Source organism: Suncus etruscus, chromosome 10 (assembly GCF_024139225.1).
Source record: "Suncus etruscus isolate mSunEtr1 chromosome 10, mSunEtr1.pri.cur, whole genome shotgun sequence".
NCBI lineage: Eukaryota > Metazoa > Chordata > Mammalia > Eulipotyphla > Soricidae > Suncus > Suncus etruscus.
Window position 1 is genome coordinate 26,110,606 of NC_064857.1, and position 24,461 is coordinate 26,135,066.

The 24,461-nt window shown below is 40.5% G+C and overlaps 1 protein-coding gene across 1 annotated transcript in view; it reads left to right on the forward strand.

The window, feature by feature from the left end:
* NCOA2 (nuclear receptor coactivator 2) overlaps nt 1-24,461 on the forward strand; it is a 222,104-nt gene that overhangs the window by 184,840 nt on the left and 12,803 nt on the right. The window contains exons 12-20 of the mRNA XM_049781798.1: nt 1,137-1,343; nt 4,767-4,982; nt 7,140-7,269; nt 9,948-10,113; nt 13,978-14,256; nt 15,499-15,576; nt 17,281-17,512; nt 20,160-20,337; nt 21,197-21,395. Of these exons, the coding sequence (XP_049637755.1) occupies nt 1,137-1,343; nt 4,767-4,982; nt 7,140-7,269; nt 9,948-10,113; nt 13,978-14,256; nt 15,499-15,576; nt 17,281-17,512; nt 20,160-20,337; nt 21,197-21,395 (1,685 nt within the window). The remainder of the gene's footprint in view (nt 1-1,136; nt 1,344-4,766; nt 4,983-7,139; nt 7,270-9,947; nt 10,114-13,977; nt 14,257-15,498; nt 15,577-17,280; nt 17,513-20,159; nt 20,338-21,196; nt 21,396-24,461) is intronic.

Sequence of the window (24,461 nt, forward strand, 5' to 3'; positions counted from 1 at the left end):
TCATGAGTTCAAAGCCAGGACTAAGCCCTGAGCACCTCTAGATGTGATTCCAAAAAAGCCAAAAAGAAAAAGAACTATATTCTAGGACTGGAGCAGTAGTACTACACTGCATGTAAGGCATACAGCCTCGACCCAAGCTCAATCCTTGTCACAACCTGTGGTCCCAAGAGTACAGCCTGCTGCCCCCTAAAAACAATGAAACATGATACTCCAGGCCAAGAGAATTGCTGAAAGGCTGAACACATAGATCCCTGAATTCCATTGTGAAACACACATGCCCCACCCATATACCCTTCTAACTCCTAGCACCAAAGAGTATAGCCCTGGAGGACCCTGAACGTCACCAGGTGTGACCATGGTAACTCACAGACCACTGAGCTCTAACAGTGCTTCATCAGCCGGCCCAGGCAGTATTCAACTTGGTTGACTGAATTTTGCTGTGATTTTTGCCCTGGATCCCCTAAACATTGCTTGGGATTCCTTGCCCCAAAGATCCCATCCCCTGCTTCCCAAAACAAAGATAGTCTAATGTCCAAACCACAATATGTTTGGGTTTGGTGCTGTGTAAAAGATATTTATAGCTTTGTAACTGAGATAAAGCAAAATTTCTACGTCAAATAGAAGGAATAGCATCATAAAAATGTTTTGAAGTTTACTTAGCAAGGTAACATAACATTAAAAATTAGTATTAGAGAAAACATATCATATTTCAAGATGGTCAAGAATTAAAGTAGTGGGGCCGGTGAGGTGGCGCTAGAAGTAAGGTGTCTGCCTTGCAAGCGCTAGTCAAGGAAATTCGATTCCCCGGCGTCCCATATGGTCCCCCCAAGCCAGGGGCAATTTCTGAGCACTTAGCCAGGAGTAACCCCTGAGCATCAAACGAGTGTGGCCCAGGAAACCAAAAAAAAAAAAAAAAAAAAAAGAATTAAAGTAGAAACCTGCTAATTAGATTGAGTCTACATTTTGTTGTTGCATGTTTTTACTGTTGATGACTATGTCTTCGATGTAGGTAGGTGTTCCCTGTTGTTGCATATCTTTGTTATTTTCCAGAGGACATTTCCATAAACACTACTTCTGCTACCCTTCTTTTACATTATTCTATATTAACCTTCAATTTTCATTTGTTTTCTCCTTAGCTTTTAGTAACCCACGACCAGGGCAACTTGGCAGGTTATTGCCAAACCAGAATTTACCACTTGACATCACATTGCAAAGCCCAACTGGTGCTGGACCTTTCCCACCAATCAGAAACAATAGTCCCTACTCAGTGATTCCTCAGCCAGGAATGATGGGTAATCAAGGGATGCTAGGAAACCAAGGAAATTTAGGGAACAGTAGCACAGGTAAGGGCACAAATGCACTGTTACTTTATTTGGTGGGTTATTGAATAAAATGATATTTTCTTCTACATCAAACAAGTGGAATATATGAAGTCAATTCACTGATTATTAGAAACTAATATTTGATCATAATAAAATTGCATAAATTTTAATTATGAGAATGGCATATGAAGGTTCAGGAAGCATTTTATTCTATAACAATTACTGTTAAGAAGTATCCAGTCATTAATCCAATTCCACTTACTCTTTTAGACTTTGCAGTGGTATGTATAAAATAATTTGGTAGTTGCTAAGTTTTTGTAATGATCTTGCTCTGATAAGCCAAAGACTTCCTACTCACTGATGATTTGCATTTGAAAAACTTCAGAATTCCAGTGTAAAATAAAACTGTAAAATTTTTATTCCAGGGAATAATAATGGGCTTTCACGGTATAGTACCTAGCCTAAATAATAATGAGTAGGCTTCATTTTCGAAAATTTGTGAAATTTCCTGTGATCTGTTTGGGGCCCTGACCTGCTCCAGCATAAGGTGTCTACCAAGTTGCCCAAAGACTTTTACTTGTAGTAGTTACTGTCATGTACTGAGTGCCATCTTGTCTCACTCAGTATATGCCACTCAGATATGCTAAGATTTACTGAGCTGCATCTGTCATATTCCCAAACTTGGATCTATTCAAGTTCAAAACCATTGCAGCAGCATTGATTGCTATTAAGTCATGTCCTGTACCAAATATATTCTGCTTAACACAGGCAAAGCAGGATGCTGAATTGGGAGGTGCTGCTCCCATCTCAGAGCTTCCATCTTCTCCATCTTCTGGTGAATGAACAGACTGGAGACAAAGGCATTGAGAAAAATATATATGATTAAAATAATATATTTGTATGCATTTTATTGCTTCAACTTTTTGATTGGGTTTTTAAGACAGTATTGATTTGTATGAAATTATCTAATAGAAAAGGAGTAAATTATTCATTTGCGGTATTTTTACATAGAAGGACCACATTAGGCAGTACTCAGGGTGTTCTACCTCTGAGCTCAAGAATCATCCTAATACTGCTCAAGGGACCATACGGGATGCGAAGTACTGAACCTAGGTTGGTTACATGCAAAGCAGTCTCCCCACTATACTATCCCTCCAACCTTGCAAATGATTAAGATGACTCCTTATTAACAAAATAAAATAAGACTAGGCTTTGTCTATTTGTTTTCAAGCATCATGGTCTATAATACTGTTAATGATAGGGTTTCTTGCATAAAACATTTCAGAACCAAATCTACCCATATCTACTTCCCTCCACCATTGTACATTACCCCACAAGAGGTCTGTTTCTTTTATAAAGCTCAAGTTAACACTTTGAGGATCCACCTATATTTAAATGTCAGCATTCAGCTGTTGCACATCATGCAATACTTCTGTTTAAAAAAGGAGACAACAACAACAACAAAAAAAAGGAGACAACATGGCCCGGAGTGATAGCATAACAGTAGGGCAATTTGCCTTGCATGAGGCCGACCTGGGACAGATCTGAATTCAATTCTCAGATCCCATATGGTCCCCCAAGTCTACCAGGAGCAACTTCTGAGTGCAGAGCCAGGAGTAGCTCCTGAGCATTGTCAGGTGTGGCCCAAATGCCCACTTCCCCCCCCCCCCAAAAAAAAGGAGACAACAGACTGGAAGAGAATTACATGCGTTAATACTTGTGAATTGCATCCTACTTAGTTTCTTCTGCCCTCCAGGATCTATGATTTTGTTACATTACTTAGATTAAAAGTTTTTGTGGGGCCAGTGAGGTGGCGCTAGAGGTAAGGTGTCTGCCTTGCAAGCGCTAGCCAAGGAAGGACCATGGTTCGATCCCCCTGGCGTCCCATATGGCCCCCCAAGCCAGGGGCGATTTCTGAGCATTTAGCCAGGAGTAACCCCTGAGCATCAAACGGGTGTGGCCGAAAAACCAAAAAAAGAAAAAAAAAGTTTTTGTAAAAACCTTTCTCCCATATCTTTATATACATACTGCAGATATAATATTAGATTATTCTATTACCAATGTAATAAATTACTCAACATTCTTAGTCACCTCAATGTTGTACACTCTGATTTTATCAATAAACACCACCACTGTGCTTGTTTCCTCTATTTTCTAACATATCCCCCCTTTTTTGTGTTTTTTTTTGTGGGGGGGACACACCTGGTGGTGCTCAGGGATTACTCCTGGCTCTGCACTCAGAAATCATCCCTGGCTCTGGAGACTATATGGGATGCTGGGAATCAAATATGAGTCTGTCCCTGGTTGGCTGCATGCAAGGCAAATGCCCTACCACTGTGCTACCACTCTGGCCCCTTAACATGCCCCATTTTTACCATAATTAAAATAGAGGAAAACAAGGCATGCATCTGAAAATAGAACTTTTATGTGCTTACCATTAAGCCCTTCATAGTAAAAGACACTCACTTGTATCCCCCGCCCCCTTCGACTATCAAGTCTGCGACCAAAGAGATAGTTCCATGAATAAGTCTCTTGCTTAGCACACCTCCAACCTGGGTTCAATATCTAGAACTCCCAGTTTACCAGGATTATTACTGCGTGCAGTGCCAGCAGTAAGTTCTGAACAAAGCCAAGTATTGCCAAAAAAATGTAAAGAAAAACAATTTTTTCAAAGACTATTGAGCCTAATACAGGTGTTCCAGAAGCAAGCCCAGGTCAAACACTTGATAGGATTGCAACTATTGTGCTGTTATTGCTGTTCTCTATCAAAGAATTGTTGATATCTTAAGTAGAGTTTCTACAGATCTACTCTTAAACCCATTCTGGATCTATCTAGGGAGGGATATAGTGGATCTGAAATAGTGAAGAGCAGTATGAGTTCACTTGCCTTTGGCTCTAATGAACTGTAATAAATATTAGAAAGATTCTCTTAATTTGCTTCTGCTTTACAAGTTGCCTTCCTCAATTTGAAATTTCAACAAATTATAATACTCTAGTGTGGATTTGAGGATTTTAAAGTCTGACATATGCTTCAGGGAGTATTTTCTGTGATTTTTTGCTTTATAACTAGAATATTTATTACCACTTTTTATCTCGTTCCTCTTTCTTCACCTCCCATGTGGAAAGTGAAGTGTTTGACATGTATGTCTGCTAATATGATTCACTTCCTCAGGAAGGAAGTTGGGGTTATCCACACATCACAGCACCTGTTTCTAAATACATTTGGGAATAATTTTAAACACTTTCTGAGCTATAAAGACTGGCAGGATTGTGTTGTGAAAAACTTTGTAGTAGTTGCCAATTCTTATTTCTTAGCCAAGGGCCTACGTCTGTCTCAAAGATGGCATTAGCTAACGGCTATGTATTTTAGAGTGAATATCTTGTGCAAAGTAAGAGTATGCTTTCAGCAACTGCATCTCAGGGTTTTTTTGGGTTCCCCCACAGGAATTATTGGCAGTAATGCTGCTCGACCCACTATGCCATCAGGGGAATGGGTCCCACAGAATTCTCCTGTGAGAGTCACCTGTGCGGCCACCACCAGTGCCATGAACCGTCCCATTCAAGGAGGTATGATTCGGAACCCCACAGCCAACATCCCAATGAGACCCAATAACCAGCCTGGCCAAAGACAGATGCTTCAGTCTCAGGTTATGAATATAGGTAAGCAAATTTCAGTGCCTTTTGCTTTTAGTTATTTAGGCTATCTTGGAAGACAGTAGCAGTTCCAAGAGTTCTTTCAAGACATTCCTAATGAGCATTTGGAGTAATGCCCCTATATCAAGCTGTCATAGTGAGACTTTACTGGAACTTTGTAAGAATCATAAAGTAGGGGCCAGAGAGGTAGTATGGAGGTAAGGCATTTGCCTTGCATGCAGAAGGTCGGTGGTTTGAATCCCGGCATCCCATATGGTCCCCTGATCCTGCCAGGAGTGATTTCTGAGTGTAGAGCCAGGAGTAACCCCTGAGCGCTGCTGGGTGTGACCCAAAAACAAAACAAAACAAAAAGGAAGCATAAAGTATCAGTTACTTAAGTTTACTTAAGCAAATCAGCTACATTTGTATATGTTTTGTTTCATTTAAATTATCTAATATTGGGGGATAGTGAAGTAGAGTGTCACACTCTATTATGTATATGATCTTTTATGTATAGATCATCTTAACTCTGGATGATCATCAGAATCATCATCTCAGGGCCTTAAAATGCTAATGTCTGGACCACTATACTACATGACTACATCACTCTCCCATGTCTTCTTTAAATTTTTTTCTGCATGGTCTCTTTATTTTTTCCCAGTTTTTCATTAAAGGAACAAGGAGGTTTAATCTCACAAAATGTGAGGCTCACTAGGACACTATTTTGTTATAAAAAATTTAAATGCAGAAATAATGGTCTGGACTGGAGATATTGTATAGCAGTAAAAGAGGACCAGAGAGATAGTACAAGAGTTAAGTCATGGGCCCGGAGAGATAGCACAGTGGTGTTTGCCTTGCAAGCAGCCGATCCAGGACCTAAGATGGTTGGTTCGAATCCCGGTGCCCCATATGGTCCTCCGTGCCTGCCAGGAGCTGTTTCTGAGCAGACAGCCAGAAGTAACTCCTGAGCACCACCGGGTGTGACCCAAAAACAAAAACAAAAATAGCAAAGAGTTGTCATTAGTTTTGCACATTGTTAACCCCAGCACAACCTGTGGTACCCCAAGTACCACTCAGGAGTGATGCCTGAGCACAAATCTAGGAGTAAATCTTGAGCACAGCCAGATGTAGCCCAACAACCCCCTCTAATAAAATGAAATAATTAAAAGTTACATATTTAACCTTTTTTTCTTAAATCTAAGTTACTATGATAATGGTTATATAGTCTGACAAATATACCAAAACATGAATCATATGCTTTAGAGGTTGAATTTATATCTAGGTTATTATAATATAATATGCTAATGTATATAATATAATATGCTGTTGTTGAAAAAATTAGTATTTGACAGAATTCACACTTGTGAGTAGGGGTAGGTAGCATTGTTGAGTTTTGGACCATACGCAAAGTACTCAGGACTTCCTGGCTCTACCTGGGGACCATATGTGGTTCCTGGGCTTGAACTGTGGTCAGCTACATGCAAAGCAGCAAAAGAATCTTAACCCCAGTATAATTATTAATGTACTGACTTTCCTCTGGGAGGCATGATTCTAATGATGTTATACTTTTTTTCTAATATTTAAATATTGCACAGTAAGAACGAAATCATCAATGGGAACTATGCCAGAATTATTTTGACAAGACGGTACAGAATTATCTTGCCTCTGCATCAAATTTCTTACCCAGTTATTTAACTGGGCACTTTAGCTTTTGTTTCTGTGAAGTGACATTCTACATTAAATGTGTTTAGAATTAAGACTTCCACATGCGGGGACCAAAGCAATAGCACAGCCGATAGGGCATTTGCCTTGCACGTGGCCAACCTGGGTTTGATCCCCAGCATCCCCAGAGCCTGCCAGGAATGATTTCTGAGTGCAGAGCCAGGTGGAACCCCTGAGCACCTTTGGGTGTGGCCCCAAAACGAAACAAAACAAAGACTTCCACATGCAGAAATTTTGGAATTGCTGGTATTTAAAATTTCCCAACATGAGTGATTAGGCTTGGTGTTCGTTGTTTTTGTCTTTGTATCTATTTGAGAACAAAAATTTTCAGTTTATTTTCACCAGTTGCTGCTTTTTCATTTTCTGTAAAATGAGTGTTTCATTTTGTATTACAGAAGTAGGTAATTCCCTGATTACAAATTGTTTGATTTCTCTTTTCGTATTTTTTCCCTCCTTTTTTAGGGCCTTCTGAATTAGAGATGAATATGGGGGGACCTCAGTATAGCCAACAACAAGCTCCTCCAAATCAGACTGCCCCTTGGCCTGAAAGCATCCTGCCTATTGACCAGACTTCCTTTGCCAGTCAGAACAGGTGAGTTCTGATCACAGAGCAATTGTATTAGAAGGAGTTTGTAAATTCTGTATGTTTCTGTTATTACTGTTTTGTTTGGGGGCCACACCCAGCAATACTGAAGTGTGTGACCCCCAGAGAGCCACACTCCTAGCTTTGCACTTAGGAATTACTCATGGTGTGGTGTTCAAGGTAACTTATGGAATAACAAGGTTCGATTCCCCCCCACCCCCGTGTCCCATGTGGTCCCTCAAGCCAGGAGCAATTTCTGAGTATATAGCCAGGAGTAACCCTTGAGCATCACTGGGTGTGACCCAAAAAGCAAAAAAATTTAAGACAGAAAAATCGGCAAAATTGTATTATATATAATTTTGAAAAATGACAAATATATATAATAATAATTTTCTTCCAGCAAAAAGAGTAGATTGCTTAAAGAATAACTATATAAAATGTTGTAAGTACCAAACTGAAGAATTCAGACTTTTTATTTCAAATTTGTTTGAAAAGGAAGTGGAATATGATCAAATTTGATTAAATTTTCCTTGGTTTTGATTATCATTTTTGTCTCTTTGTAATTAGTATTTTCTCTCAATTATGCTTGAAATAATGTTTGTATTATTCAGCATATTTAGGTGTGGGTTTGATTATCCATTTTCTTTTTTTTTTTTTTTTTTGGTTTTGGGTCACACCGGCAGTGCTCAGGAGTTACTCCTGGCTCTACACTCAGAAATCACTCCTGGCAGGCTCGGGAGATCATATGAGATGCTGGGATTTGAACCACCTTCCTTCTGCATGCAAGGCAAATGCCCTACCTCCATGTTATCTCTCTGGCCCCATTTATCCATTTTCTTTATGGTGTGTACTTTAGTTTTGTTTGGAGTTCACCCTGGAAGTGATCAGGCTCCTGACTCTATACTCAGAAATCATTCCTGGTGGTACTTGAGGGACCAAATGGGATGCCACGGATTGAGCCTGGGTCAGACATGTACAAATCAAGTGCCCTACCCACTGTACTATCTCTCCAGCCCCTGATATGTCACTTTTAAAAATTGTTTGGTTACTTTTTGTATTTCATTAGTTAATTTGAAATCTGTGTGATTCTTTCTTTAAGCATTGTTTTCATCGTTTTCTAAATCTTTAATAATTATAGTATCTGCATTTCTTAATAGTCTGACCCATGGTAGCCTGTGTGCCTTTAGTATCTTAGCAATCTTTTACTGAAAATTCATAGTTGAACTTACTAATAACCTGGAAAACAGCTTGAAATTGAGGGTACTTTCCTTATGAGGGAATTGGTAGTGGTTTCTGTCAAGGTCAGGGCTCAGTATCCACTGGGCTGTATATTCCAGGTTCCTTCCTCAGTCTTGTGGCCTTGGGTGAGCCCTGATACTCTCCTATGGTACCAAGCCCTCACTCTTTCCTGCTTTTATGGATAAAATGTACCCCCACCCCACCCCGTAACTCAAGGAGATGTACAGGTCTTATGCTTGCTTCTTTGAGAATTTCCTTATTCTTAGCAGGCCTCAATTGTGCTATGAGTATAGAATCACACTGACTTACATTGAGCACCAGAAACAGTGTCACGGAGACCCAGGTGTAATAGCACTGACTGATAGTGATGGAGACCCTGGACCCTTAGAGCCTATGCAGGAGGCAGTGTGGACTCAAAGGAAGTTTGGATGTGTACAGAGCTTTTCGGGAAACACTTTTATTAGAAAACTTGAACTGGTCAGGCTTGACATTGAAATTCATGTAAAAATAGTTGGGATCAGGGGCTCAGAACTCACTACAGGCTGTAATCATTACAGATTCACAGGTGGTAAATGACAGTGGGACTTCTGAAATTCCATGGAAGGTTGGTTGTTTTATAATATGTTGATTTGTTTTATAGTGAGTCGCGCTGGATTGCCATGTCCTTTATTTCTCAACTCAGCATTTCTGTGTGAGCTCTCTCTCTCTTCCTCTCTCTCTCTCTTTCTCTCTCTTTCTCTCTCTTTCTCTCTCTCTTTCGTTGTAGTGACGGTGTTAGTTAGCTTACTTGGCTGTGCAAGATATTTTTGTTTTTGTTTTTGTTTTCTTTGCTTTTTCGGCCAGACCCTGATATACTCGGGGGTTACTCCAGTCCATCCAGGATTGGCCATGTGCAAGGCAAACGCCCTACTACTGAGCTATAACTCCGGCCCCTTGGCTGTGCAGTTTTATGAGACTTGGTGCTGCCTCTTCTGCTGGGGTTTTAGTTGCTGTGAGTTTATCTCTTTGATGAGAACTATGTGGACCCAAGCAAACAATTTTCTTCACATTCAGTGGATTTTTTTTCTTCCAGAAACACAAAGTGTATGTGCCTATAGATACATGAGGACTCGGTATAGCTTTGTGGAAACACAGAGGCAGGGCAGGCCTGGCCTCACGCAGGCATACTTGCAGACCCTGCTTTGTAGAGTAGCCCTGTGTAATCATCTTTATCCAGGGCTTTCACTTCTTGGGGGAAAATGAAAAGAAAAAGTGCCTAGATTTGTGTCTGGAACGAATGTCAGTCACAGCGTTAGGCACTAAATAAGGTGTACTATTATTTGGGGTTGTCGTTTTGTTCTGTATATGGGCTGGGGCATTATTTCTCTAGAGTCTCCGGGCATCTCTTGTTTGGAGGATGGAAAATGTTGACTCAGCAGTGGCCCAAGGTGAAGTTTGTCTCTTTACAGGCAACCCTTTGGCAGCTCTCCAGACGATCTGCTATGCCCACATCCTGCAGCAGAATCTCCAAGTGATGAGGGGGCACTTCTGGACCAGCTGTATTTAGCTTTGAGGAATTTTGATGGCCTGGAGGAGATTGATAGAGCCTTGGGAATACCTGAGCTAGTAAGTCAGGTATGTATTGGTGGAGCCTGGCTCTCAAGATATGGAGTTGTCCATTTTCTACAGCATGCTCCTTCCAGGCAAGCTGTTTTCTTCCCCAATCCCTCATTACTTTCACATGAACTTTTACCCAAGAATGGGAACACTAAATATGATCTTCACTTGGGTTTGTTGCCAAAAGGAGAAGCTGGAGTGCAGCCACCCTGATGTCAGGGAAGAACCCACAGAAGCAGGAAGCAGAGAAGCCAAGAAGGGAACATTAGTGACATAGAACCCTTCAAAGCCATCTCAAAAACCTAACCTCTGTGATCACCTCAGTAGTCTGACATTTGTGGGTTAGTAACAGAAGCATTTGTGCCAAAACAATACCTTGCCCATAAATTAGCAGACATGACTTAGAGGTCACTGTAGCTCATTAAGCATTTTAACCCTGTGTAGTTTCAACTCAGTAATTTGGGAAATATTTAAGAAAGAAGTAGATCAACTTCTTCAATGCTTAGCTTTTTCCTCTTCCTGGTAATTAGCTGGCTACATAAAACAATTTTATGCTTTTAAGAGTACTTCATTGTAGGGGCCCGGAGAGATAGCACAGTGGCGTTTGCCTTGCAAGCAGCCGATCCAGGACCAAAGGTGGTTGGTTCGAATCCCGGTGTCCCATATGGTCCCCCGTGCCTGCCAGGAGCTATTTCTGAGCAGACAGCCAGGAGTAACCCCTGAGCACCGCCGGGTGTGGCCCAAAAAACAAAAACAAACAAAAACAAACAAAAAAAAAAAAAGTACTTCATTGCAAAATATAAAAAATAGCCTAACATAATCTACTGGAATAATGCGATGCTTTCTGATTCTGGCTACATAGCTAAATTTATATGAAGTAGGCATTTCAGTTTACTAAGTAAAAAGTTACCTGGAAAATATTCTTACAGTCTCCTACTGTCTTCTTCCTGACTCTGCATGAATCATGTTTTCTTATTCCTAAAAAGCACCTTCCAGTGTCCAGTTTAGTTCTTGGATACATGCAGCAACTGGAGGGTCTGTGAGAAAGGAGATGCAGAGTCATTGGAGTCTTCTCTGAAGCATTAAAAATAGTATTGTTCCAATTCCCACAGTGCAGCAGACAGAAGTGGGAGTTTAAGACATGCCAATTCATATAGAAAACAACAGAATGGAAAGAAATGACTTGAGGTTACAGGGAGGGAAAATGAAATGAATTAAGTAAGGAAAATGGAGTTTAAATATTTCCCATGTGGCTCATTTGCTTTGCCTGAATGGTAGTTAGAATTTACCATTTAGTACGTTGTTATCCTAAGTTTTATCTAAGTGACATATAATTAATAAATAAATTATGATCTTTGAGGATGCAGAGTGACTTTTAACGTTGTTTACAAAAACTGATATTTCAATTATTTGTTGTTTTGAATTATTTATATTTTTATTTCATCTCACCAAATTTTGCCATTATATCCTATTAAGATGAATTACAGTTCTATTAGGTGGAGGCAGCAGAAATATAGTGTGCAGATGCATTATATACTCTAATTGAAGTTGTATGTGTTCTTTAAAAATGGAACTTACCATATTAAGTTTTTCCTACTAAAGATGGGCAAATCTTTCATGTTCTGAGCTCATTTTGCATAAAGACCAAGGTGATTGCTTTAACGGTTTGAGTACATTCCTTGCATCCTAGAGCCTCAGGCCTGCTCCTTACCGCCACATGGTTCCCCTAGGCATTGCCAGAAGTATCTTGAGCACTGTCAATATGGCCTCCACACCAAAAAAGTAAAACACTATCAAATTGGATAAAGGGCCCCATTCTCATAGGTATGCCTAAGGGTCATCTCAAGGCCCAAGGTTATGAGGCATCTGCTGTGACATAAGTAGAAGAGGTACCCCACCTAAGCTTGTAGGACATAGATTTTCCATATTTCATTACAAGATTATTCTCTTGTACTTGAGGAAGAAGTAGCCACTATTACTCAAGGAGTAAAATGAAGAGGGACACTGAAGCAGGTCCCCATTTCCATTTTCATACACACATTTAGAGATGTCTTGGTGTGATGCATTCACCCATAAAGAAGTTCAAATTTGGGGCCAGGCGGTGGCGCTAGAGGTAAGGTGCCTGCCTTGCCTGCGCTAGCCTAGGACGGACCGCGGTTCTATCCCCCGGCGTCCCATATGGTCCCCCAAGCCAGGAGCAACTTCTGAGCGCATAGCCAGGAGTAACTCCTGAGCATCACCGGGTGTGGCCCAAAAACCAAAAAAAAAAAAAAAAGAAGTTCAAATTTTAAAAAAGTTCTAGATTTTAATTAGCTTGCACTGTTCTGACATAAATAATTGGGGGGGGGCACAGAAAAAGTCATCCCTTAAAATATGTCTAGGATAGTAGGAAAATTTGAGGTATGTTGAAAATAAAATAGAGGCAGTACAGGGCAGGAAAGATACAAAGAATCAGACATTTGCCTAGCCTGTGTCTGTGGCCACAATGGTGGTTTGACTCACAGCACCAATTATTAATACCCTGAACTTTGTGGGATATAGTCTATAAACAGAGAGTCAGGAGTGGCCCCACTAGAATAAAATAAAGGCAGTATATTAAAAGCATTTTTTTGATTTAGGTTTTAAATCAGAGAATGGACGGGAAATGACCACTTCCAGGTTAAGTAGTGTGTTGGACCTTGTATCCTAAAGCCTTGGAAGAAGTGTAGTTGAAAGTCAGGCCTGACCCCCTACTTCAGATCTAGCAAACACTTTCTGTAGGAAGAAAATTGGAAACTAAAAGTACCTTTTTTTTAAAAATAATTATCTTTATTTAAACACCATGATTACAAATATAATTGTAGTCATATGATTACAGTCATTTAAAGAACAGCCCCCTTCACCAGTTCAGGATCCCCACCACCAAGTTCTACCTACTCCCCACCCCACCCACACCTGTACTCGAGTCAGGCTTTCTTTTTCCCTCATTCATTCACATTGTTATGATAGTTTTCAGTGTAGTTATTTCTCTAACTGCACTTATCACTCTTTGTGGTGAGCTTCATGTCATAGCTGCACCTACATGGGAAGATTGGGGAAATAAGGGTTGGGACTGAGGCAGTAAAATATTAGAAATGAGATTTATAGGGCAGTATCAAGGTCACAATACAAGATGGATGTTATGGATATATAAAATATATGCATACAATACTATCAATAGGAAAACAAGGAGAAAAATTTTCAGTGACTGTCCCAACATAATCCAGTGCTAGACGGCCTGCCCTCCTCCCAAAGTGCATTCCCATTAGTGTAGGGAGAGGTAGGGGGAAAGCCTGTTGACCCCTATAGAGTCCACCTAGACCGGCGCCCAGGGAAGGCCTGAAGTCCAAGGAAGAAAAAGGGGGATGCCTGGGGGACTGCCAAGCCTCCCAGCACTCCCCAGGCTAGGGAGAAGGGCTCCGGTATGGGGCCTCCCCAAACCCCATACCTGGCAAGAGCTGGTCTCCAGAATCAAAAAGGAAAACGGAAGCCAGATGTCTGCCCACCCTCCTCCCCATGTACCTCCCCCCTGGAGTACGGAGGGAGGGGGGAAGCCTGAGGACCCCTAAGGATCCACCTGAACCCACTTCTGGCCATCTGAGCAGGCACCCAGGAAAGGCCTGGAGTCAGGGGAAAAAGACAAGGATGGCTGGGGGCCTGCCAAGCCTCCCAGCACTCCCCAGGCCAGGGAGAAAGGCTCCGGTATGGGGGTAAAAGTACCTTTGTATAAGAAATAAGAGGATAAAATCCACAAAAATACAGCAGTGTATATATGTATAAAATATAAAACAGTCTTATATTTATTCTACTTTTAGTGGTTTTATTTACATGTTTTCTGGGGTTTTTTATTTTTCATTCATTCAGAGTCAAGCTGTAGACCCTGAACAGTTCTCAAGTCAGGATACCAACCTCCTGCTGGAACAGAAAACCCCTGTTTTTCCACAGCAATATGCATCTCAGGCCCAGATGGCCCAGGGTAGCTATAATCCCATGCAAGACCCAAACTTTCATACCATGGGACAGCGGCCTAGCTACGCCACACTCCGCATGCAGCCCAGACCGGGCCTCAGACCCACAGGCTTAGTGCAGAACCAGCCAAACCAACTGAGACTTCAACTGCAGCATCGCCTTCAAGCACAGCAGGTATGTTCTTCTGGGGTGCCTGGAAAGTCAGGTCATGGTCAGAGACGACAGAGGGGAGATAGATGAGAGAGGGAACAACAATCGTATCCTTTCATTTTTTTTTTTTTTTGGTTTGGGGGTTTGTTGTTGTTGCTGTTGTAGTTGTTGTTTTGGGGGACAAATCCAGTGATGTTCAGGTCTTACATCTGTTGTTTGGGCGACATTACTCCTGGGGTTGGAGGCTTTATTTGGGGTGCCTGGAATAGAAACCTGGATTGGCTGTATACAAGGAAAAATGCCCTCCCTTCTATACTATCTCTCTGGCCCCCAATCATGTCCTTATAGAGGATCTAAATCTTACTCTGTCCTTTCTAAAAGGAGCCATAGTTTTCATATTCATTTTTACTTTCCTCCTCCTTCCTCTAACTCTAGCACAGAGCAACTGCCCCTTTCGTTTCATAACCCTGTTACTTATTAACAGTCTAACCTTGAACATTGTGAGCCTCAATTTTCACATTTGTTAATGTGAGGTCATTGTTTATTATGAGGCAATATGCATATGTTTAAAGGGGTTAGAATAGTTTCTGGCCCAGCCAGAATATTTGAGACACTAGTAGGTCCTTACATTAGTCCTGTTATGCAAAATAATACTCTTAGCTGAAAGGTAACAGAATAACACTGCTTTATGAAAGGCCAATATATTTCAGGAAAATGTGCTCTCATTGGACGAAGCCTGAATCATTTCTGTAAAGAGTAAATTATGACATGTAGGCTTTAACTCTTGTTATTTGTTTGTTTGCTTGTTTATTTGGAGATCAAACTCAGTGACACTCCAGGGTTACTCCTGGCTCTGTGCTCAGGAATCACTCCTGGTCATGCTCTGAGAACATACAGGATGCTGCCAATCAAACATGGGTCAGTCACATGCAAAGAGAGCACCCTACCTGCTGTACTATCCCTTCAATGCATTTTATTTTTTTGAGGAATGAGTAATTGTCTCTCTTCCACTCTTCCTCTTGGCCTTTTTGATTTTCCTATTCCCTTGAAAACAATTTTTTTTTTTGAAAAGTTCAAAATAATTTGTCAGCTGTAAACAATGTGAAGCCTCTCTGCCAATTTGAGCAGGAAATTCAGCTACAAACTACAGTTTCAATAACCATGGGCATGCAGATATTCACTTGGAGGGGCAATTTCTCAGAGAAGATGATTTAAACGAAAATAGATTCTCTTTCCATGTTTTAATTAATGTGTGTATACATTTAGAATCGCCAGCCACTTATGAATCAGATCAGCAATGTTTCAAATGTGAACCTGACTCTGAGGGCTGGAGTACCAACACAGGTAAGGAGCAGACGTAACACCAGCCTATTGTATCCATTTAATGTGTCATTTCTTTCTGCTTGACATCCTATTAAAAATAACTTAGAAGTCCAAAAGATACACATCAGCACATTGGATCCATAAAGGCATTATTTGGTTAACTAGTTGAGTGCTTTGGTAGTAGTTCCTTTCTAAACACTGCCATTTTTATTGTCAAATAAAGACAATTCTCAATATTCTTTTGGGTGTATTTTATAGTTTTGCCACAAACACTGAATCAGCAAATACTGAACCATTGATACTCAGAAAAATAAAGGGTGAGATTCATATGCACTTCTAGTTATGACCTTTTCAACCATTTACCAAAACATGACTTTATTTTGTTTTTGTTTTTTGGGCCACACCCATTTGATGCTCAGGGGTTACTCCTGGCTAAGCGCTCAGAAATTGCCCCTGGTTTGGGGGGACCATATGGGACGCCAGGGGATGGAACCACATCCTTCCTTGGCTAGTGCTTGCAAGGCAGACACCTTACCTATAGCGCCACCTCACTGGCCCCAAAACATGACTTTATTTTATGTGTTTCTGTTGACACCTTATTTGCTCTATATTGTGGATTTATAAACATAACTCCAGAAGCCATTTCATTTATGCCTGAATAAGCCCCAATGAGCCACACATGCCTTTTTTCCATAAAGTACATCAGAACATCACAGCATCTTGACAAAACTCAACACAACTCTCAGGGGTCATTTAAACTAGAAGTGCAGCAATATAAACCACATGGAAGTAAAGCAATCGCAAAAGGATACTTGTTTACAATGCGAGAGCTGAGACAAGGCAGAAAGTCACTTTATTTCCCTCTCTGGTGAGGATGCACATGTGGCTACCTCAAGTTTTCTACTACTACAATGGCCATAAATAAAAGCAATATTGTGAATATTGGTTCTGAGTATTACAAGTTAATATAAGCAAGTAGATAGATTTAGAATGAATAGTCTAAGAAGAAAGAAACTCAATTTTATATTATTAGGAGGCATAAGCATCTTTCTTACTGAAAGCAAGTGCTGTTCCTTCCCACCAAGCATCCCTTCTTCCTCCCACCCCCTTCTTTCTGGTCTTTGCCTGTCAGCCTTCTTTCTACATCATCCTTGATCCCCCCACCATAATCTTTCTCCTGCCTCAGTTCAGTCTCTCCGAAAATGCTTCAAACCACCTTTGGGCAGAGAGATTTGGTTTTCCTTTGAACATTAATGTCTCTTTAATGACACTAACCCGTCATCTTCAAGGCCGTCTTACAGAAAGGACTTGCATGATTATGAAGTCCTTTAGTTTATGTGGCTTTCAACCTTTTATATCTGGCAGAGATAGGCAGACTGGCCCTGGAAAAACTCTGCTTTATTTAACAGTCTGTTCCCATTGAATCCTAAACTAATTGATATTTGGTATTAACATTGAGCTCGCTCACAGAAATCATTGCAAGGTTTCAGAGTAATTGTCTCCATATCTCTGTAGAACTTAGAAGCTAACAATCTCAGTCAGCAGAATTTAGCTACAATTCTGAAATAGTTTTTCCACGCAATTGTATTTTCCAGATTATTTTGCACAGGACAGGCTTATTGATGATGCTACTTCTAATATGCATTCTGTCTCTACCTCCAATGTTTTCCTTTGGATAATGTCTCTCCTCCTCCCACCCCTCCTTATCCCCCGCCTCCATTACAGGCACCAATTAATGCACAGATGCTGGCCCAAAGACAGAGGGAAATCCTGAGCCAGCATCTTCGACAGAAACAAATGCATCAGCAGCAAGTTCAGCAACGAACTTTGATGATGAGAGGACAAGGGTTGAATATGACTTCAAACATGGTAGCTCCTAGTGGTATACCAGCAACTATGAACAGCCCCCGGATCCCCCTGGCAAATGCACAGCAGTTTCCATTTCCTCCAAACTACGGTACTGGACTTACATCCCCACCACCTTTCACCAGTCCTTTCTCCCCAGTGTCCCCCAGTCCTGGGTCACAGCTCCTCTCTCACGGCTCTTTGCATGGCTCTCAGATGAATCTGACTAACCAGGGAATGATAGGAAACCTGGGAGGACAGTTGGGGCCTGTCAGGAGTCCCCAAGTCCAGCACAATACCTTCCAGTCTCTCAGCTCAGGTACCACCTTTTCTCTGAGTGCAGGTCTTATACTTTAAGAATGATCGAAGTAAGTGTGCGTGTATATACAATGCATCTATTAATTGTGTGTGTGAGTATGTATGAAAATAAATGTTGATGTCATTGTCTTAATCATAGGTGCATATGTTATATTTGAAAACCTCAGTCTGATTTAAACAAATCAATAGATAATGTGCAATGTTCAAAGACATAGAAATATTATGAACATTATACAACTTTTTAAAAATTTTGTAATTGTAACTTTGCCTTGCACGAGGCCTACCTGAATTAGATCCCTGGCATCCCATATGGTACCCTGAGCCTGCCTGGAGCTATTCCTGAGTGCAGAGTCAGGAGTAACCCCTGAACATTACCAGAAGTGGCCAAAACCAAAAATTATTTTTAAAGATTTTGTAATTATAACAAATCTTTAATAAACAGTTCTAGAGAAGTGCTGTATATAAATCAGTGAGTGGCCAGAAAGATAGTAAAGCAGGTAAGGCACTAGCCTTGCATGCAGCTTATGCTATTGGTCCCGGACAATACATATGCTCCCTGGGCATTGTCAGGAGTATCTGAGTATCACCACTAGTGGCCAAAAAAAATAAAGAAATCTCAGTGGGAGGCCTCTCAGTTTTTCCTTCATATTGATTTGTTGTTCAATATCAGTCTTAAGAGACAAGTTTATAAAGTCATAAATACTGTTTGTATGCATGTCATGTTCATTGGTTGAATTATTGATTAAAAATGCTTATGTTAATACTGATATTTAAAATTAATGTTTTATTTCCTAAAGAGAAAAATAATGTTGAGCTATTTTTCTGTGTGTGTGATAAGTAACCTCTTTAAGTATTAAATTTGCATGACTTACACTTCTAGGAAAATATGTACTTAATTTAATATCAGCCTTGAAATTTAGTAAGAATTTGCCTTGCTTCCAATTTGTTTCAGCCCTTTTACTCTATTTTCTTTTTCTTTTTCTTTTTTCTGTATTGTGAAGATATAACCCAGGGCCTACACTCGATAGGAATGTATTTTATTGCTGGCACACATCCCTGCTCCCTTTATTTCTTTTTTGATTATTTGGAAAAGTTTTCTACCAGCCCTTTTCATTCTCTTTAGAGGAAATGTCACTTGTTTATAAACTGAACAAGAAGCTTACATCGACTTTTTTCTCATTCTTGCTAATTTTGAGAGCACTAAAGTACCCCAGATTCTTTTGTAAAGACTAGACGAGCTAATTTTGAATACACTTACTGACCTTTTAAGATGCATTAGGGCTGGTGTGATAGTATAGTGGGTAGGACGCTTGCCTTGCACCTGGCCAACCAGAGTTCCATCCCCAGCATCCCATATGGCCCACCAACCACTACCAGAACTAATTCCTGAGTGCAGAGCCAGGAGTAAGCCCTGGCTTACCACACCTCCAGGTGTGGCCCAAAAACTCAAAAATAAAACTAGTCTCATCAGAGAATGACTTAATTCAATTGAAATATATTCAGATGTTGACTTTTGATAAGAGTTGACTTGATCCAGTTAGAACTTTAATCAATTGTAGTGATTTGTAAAAATTTAGATTATGACTAAAGTAAAAAAAAAAAAAAAACCTGCACGTTTGACCCCACCTTTTTTTTTTTTTTTTGCATAGAGGTCCACATCCAGCACTGCTCAGGGGTTATTTCTGTTTTGTTTTGGTTTTTTTTTTTTTTTTTTTTTGGTTTTTGGTTTTTGGCCCACACCCAGCGGTGCTCAGGGGTTACTCCTGGCTCTCTGCTCAAAAATAGCTCCTGGCAGGCACAGGGGATCATATGGGACACTGGGATTTGAATCAACCACGTTGGGTCCTGGATTGGCTGCTTGCAAGGCAAACACCACTGTGCTATCTCTCCAGCCCCTAACCCATTCTTTTTTTTTATTATTTTTTTAATTTTTGGGTCACACCCAGCAGCGCTCAGGGGTTACTCCTGACTCTATGCTCAGAAATTACTCCTGGCAGGCGTACTATATTAGATGCCAGGATTCAAACCACCATCCTTCTGCATACAAGGCAAATGCCCTACCTCTATGCTATCTCTCCGGCCCCCTTTATCCCATTCTTGATCTGCAAAGGGGTTAAAAAAGGATGGTTGATTTTTCTTTCTCCCTTTAGACATGATGGTTATGATGATCTGATACTATTCCAAGTACTATAGAGAAGCAAAGTATGAGGGGTTTTTTTTGTTCTTTTTTAGTATGAATATTTTTTAATCTTCATGCTTTTGATTCTAATTTAGAACATTTTAAAATGTATATAACTTACCATATAAATGGATATTTAAAAATGTTTATTTCTGTGTATAAATATATATATATTTAATTTGGATATCTTTTTTTATCTCCATCTCAACAGCAAAACTAACAGTTCTTTGGATATTTGTTTTTTGTTTTTTTTTTTTTTAAGGAATAAATCAGCAACCTGACCCGGGCTTTACTGGGGCCACGACACCACAGAGCCCTCTAATGTCACCTAGAATGGCACATACCCAGAGCCCTATGATGCAGCAGTCTCAGGCTAACCCAGCCTACCAGGCCTCCTCTGACATGAATGGATGGGCACAGGGAAACATGGGAGGAAATGGGTAGGTACTTTTCTATCTCAATATAATTTATGTCCAGGAATTCTTCCTATGGGCCATGTATCTCTTACCTTCTTGTGGGGGGGGAGGTTTGGGCCATACCTGGCAGCACTCAGAGATCATTCCTGGCTCTGCGTTCAAGAATCACTCTTGGCAGGCTCTGGAGATCATATGAGATAAACGCCCTCCCTGCTGTGATATTGCTCCAGCTCCATTACCTATATTTTTCATAAGGTCTAGACTCAAACCAGCAATCTCAACTAAGGAAAGGCAAGAGCAATAGTACAGTGGGTAGAGTGTTTACCTCACATGCTGCCAACCCAGGTTTAGTCCCTGCCACCCAGTATGATCCCCTGAATCTGCCAGGAGTGATCCTTGAGTGCAGAGATAGGAGTAAGCCCTAAGCACTGCCTGGTATATCCCCCTCCCCCCAAAAAAAACACAAAAATATCTCAACTAAGCTAAGTTGATAAATTTTGCAAAAGCCCAAGATAGTGCCTTTACCATGGGAGTGAAAGGAACTCTCCTGTGAAGATGTACCACCCACCTACCAATAGACTAGAAACTGCTATAGGTGGGGCAGTGACCTTGGAGCCATCCTTCATCAGTACATTAATATAAGCAAACAAAAAGCTTGTCCCATGCAGCATGGAAAAGGAGGGCGACTTCCAAACCTGGATGAAATTAGGAAGAGACTGCTTCCCCATGTTTGTTGAGGTGCTATTTCTGGCCTTAACACTTGGCTTCTGGTTATTCCATGCTGGGCTCTTTCAGCCTAGATTCATGCACTCTGAATAATGTATAAAACTTCCTGCCAGCTTCTACTAGGCCTCTAACCTTTCATCCTTTCATTGGGTTTTAGCATGTTTTCACAACAGTCCCCACCACACTTCGGGCAGCAAGCAAACACCAGCATGTACAATAACAATATGAACATCAATGTATCCATGGCAACCAACACAGGCGGTATGACCAACATGAACCAGATGACAGGACAGATCAGCATGACCTCAGTGACCTCTGTGCCTACGTCGGGGCTGTCCTCCATGGGTCCAGAGCAGGTAAAGCACCCTGCTGGCTTCTTTATGTTGTTTCAATACGGGATGTTGGGACCAAAGAGAGAATTCAGGAAATACGGCACTTGCCTTGCACACAGCAGACCCAGTTTGATCCTCATAACAGTTATGGTCATGAGTTATGGTTATGAGTATAGCAAATTGTGACCCCCAAAACCAAATACATATGCACACATGTATGAGCACGAATGGAACATTTCGTGAATTGATGTGTCATCCTTCCAGGGACCGCACTAATCTATTGTTCCAATTTTAATATATGTGCTTCCTAAGTAGGCACAGTCCATTGTCTCCTGACTAGAATGATTTGTCTTTTTGAGGGGTTCAGTTTAGCTTTTCCTGTATTTTTTTTGTGAATCTTAGTTTTCTTTTTTTTTAATATAATACTTATTTTAATCATAGTGGCTTACATATCATTGATGATAATATTTTAGGTACATATTAACATAAAAACGGGGGAGTTCCCATCACCGAATTGTTCTCCCTCCACCTCTGCTCCTGTCCTACCTCCCATATCCTCCTCCCTCACCCCCCAGTCTGCTAGAATAAGTGGTCCCCTCTGTGCCTAGCTTACTACTTAGAGGTCCTACACCTGTTTGGTCTTGGTACCTCCCTTATTTCTCACTCTAATTGGGAGGCAGAACTAGATAGTTCAAGTTATGTGGTTTTGTTTGAAGAAGAGAAAGGTACTGAACTGGGGAAAAAAATCAAATATGCCAAAAATGGGTGGAGTACTTCTGGAGGCTCTCATCCTAGATTTGAGAGATGAAGGGGAAAAGAAGGGTGAAACACCACAACAGTACAAAAATAAGTGTCAAGTAAAATATCCAGTGAGCACTCCAACAATAAAGATAAGCACCACATAAAGACCATGGTCTTGAGATTAAAAAAACATGGCGGAGCACATAAAGGAAGAGAAGAAAAGAAGGAAAATATATATATATATATATATAATTGGAGACAACAACTTCAATAACCACACCAAAACAGAGAAATCGACAAAAACTAGATAAATAACTAAAAATAAAAATTGTTTTGTGCTTTTTTTTTTTTTTTTTTTTTTTTTTTTTGGTTTTTGGGCCACACCCGTTTGACGCTCAGGGGTTACTCCTGGCTATGTGCTCAGAAATCGCCCCTGGCTTGGGTGGACCATATGGGACGCCGGGGGATCGAACCGAGGTCCTTCCTTGGCTAGCGCTTGCAAGGCAGACACCTTACCTCCAGCGCCACCTACCCGGCCCCATTTTTTTTTTTTTTTTTTTTACCTTTTTGTTTTTCTTTTTTCTTCCCTCCTGTACAGGCACAATAAATAATGGGTTCATTCAGAAAGGAATTCCCTCGGCCTAAGAGATACAGGGTTTCTCCACCCTTGAAGTATATTGTCATGGGATTAACTATAGACTCCTGTCAGGTTCATTTACTCTCCTCTTGGCTTTTCATGTATTTAACTTCTTCTGTCAACTCCCACATTTATTTTGAATAGTGTTTTTTTCACCTTACTTTCATCTGTGATAGAACAATTAACAGAATGACGAAGTAAACATGGAAGGTTCCCTAACTGTTTAAGGACATTTAAAAATATTTAACCTCACTTTCATTTAAATTTGTCCTTATTTAAGGAATTTAGTGGTATCTAAAATGACTCTCTGAAAATGGAGTGGTAAATGTGTTTTATTATTATCATAAGAACTGATTCTTTTTAATGTAAAACCAGGACACAGTATAAAAAGCCATGCTACCTACTTTCCAGCTAACTTTAAATAATACTTCAAACATACAGAGACTCAGATAATTCAAATTATTTTATTTATTTATTTTTTTTTGGTTTTTCGGCCACACCTGTTTGATGCTCAGGGGTTACTCCTGGCTAAGTGCTCAGAAATTGCCCCTGGCTTGGGGGGACCATTTGGGACGCCGGGGGATCGAACCGCGGTCCTTCCTTGGCTAGCACTTGCAAGGCAGACACCTTACCTCTAGCGCCACCTCGCCGGCCCCTAAATTATTTTATTTTCATTTAGGGAATATAGATGCTATAGTTTGTGATTGTGTATTTTATTTTTTAATATATAGTTTTCAATCATCTTGTTTTATGAAGAATGCCATTGAAGTAATTTCACCATTTCCAAATTCATGCCAGTTTCATTTGATGGTGGACAAATGATTTGATATCTCCAATAATAAGCCAAGAGAGAAAGGGAGATGAAAGGAGAGAGAGACAGAGAGAGAGATCAACCCTTACTATGTGAGGCTTCTACCATTGAGCCACATCACCAGCCCAGAATATAATAGTTTTAATTTTTGTTTTGTTTTGGGGCCACACTAAATGGTACTTGGGTGCTACTCCTGGCCTAATTATACTCAGAGACCATGTGGTATCAGAATTTAAACTTAGGCCTTCTGCATACAAATCATGCACTCAGCTGTTGATCTAAGCTATCTCTTTTGCTCCCGGAAGAAGGTTTGTTTAAAGGGCACAAAAGAATTGGCATTCTACTACCTCATTAATTATACAAAGTATAGATGGGACAAGAACTCTGAATCTTAATTTCAGATGTAGAGAGAGTACTATATAAGTTTAAATGACTTAGCCAGTAAGTCATTGACAGCAGTGCAAATTTCAAACATAATTTTAACATTTATGAAAAATTAAAAGTTTTAAGTAAAAGATTTCTCTCAGATGTATGTTATAAAAAATATAATAATAGAACAAGGGCCAGAGAGATAGCATGGACTTAGGGCATTTACCTTGCATGCAGAAGGACAGTGGTTCAAATCCTGGCATCCCATATGGTTCCCCGAGCCTGCCAGGAGCAATTTCTGAGCATAGAGCCAAGAGTAACCCCTGAGTGCCACCAGGTGTAACCCCAAAAACAAAAATAAATAAATAAGAGGCCGGTGAGGTGGCGCTAGCCAAGGATCAGGACCGTGGTTCGATACCCCGGCGTCCCATATGGTCCCCCCAAGCCAGGGGCAATTTCTGAGCACTTAGCCAGGAGTAACCCCTGAGCATCAAACGGGTGTGGCCGAATAAACCAAAAATAAATAAATAAA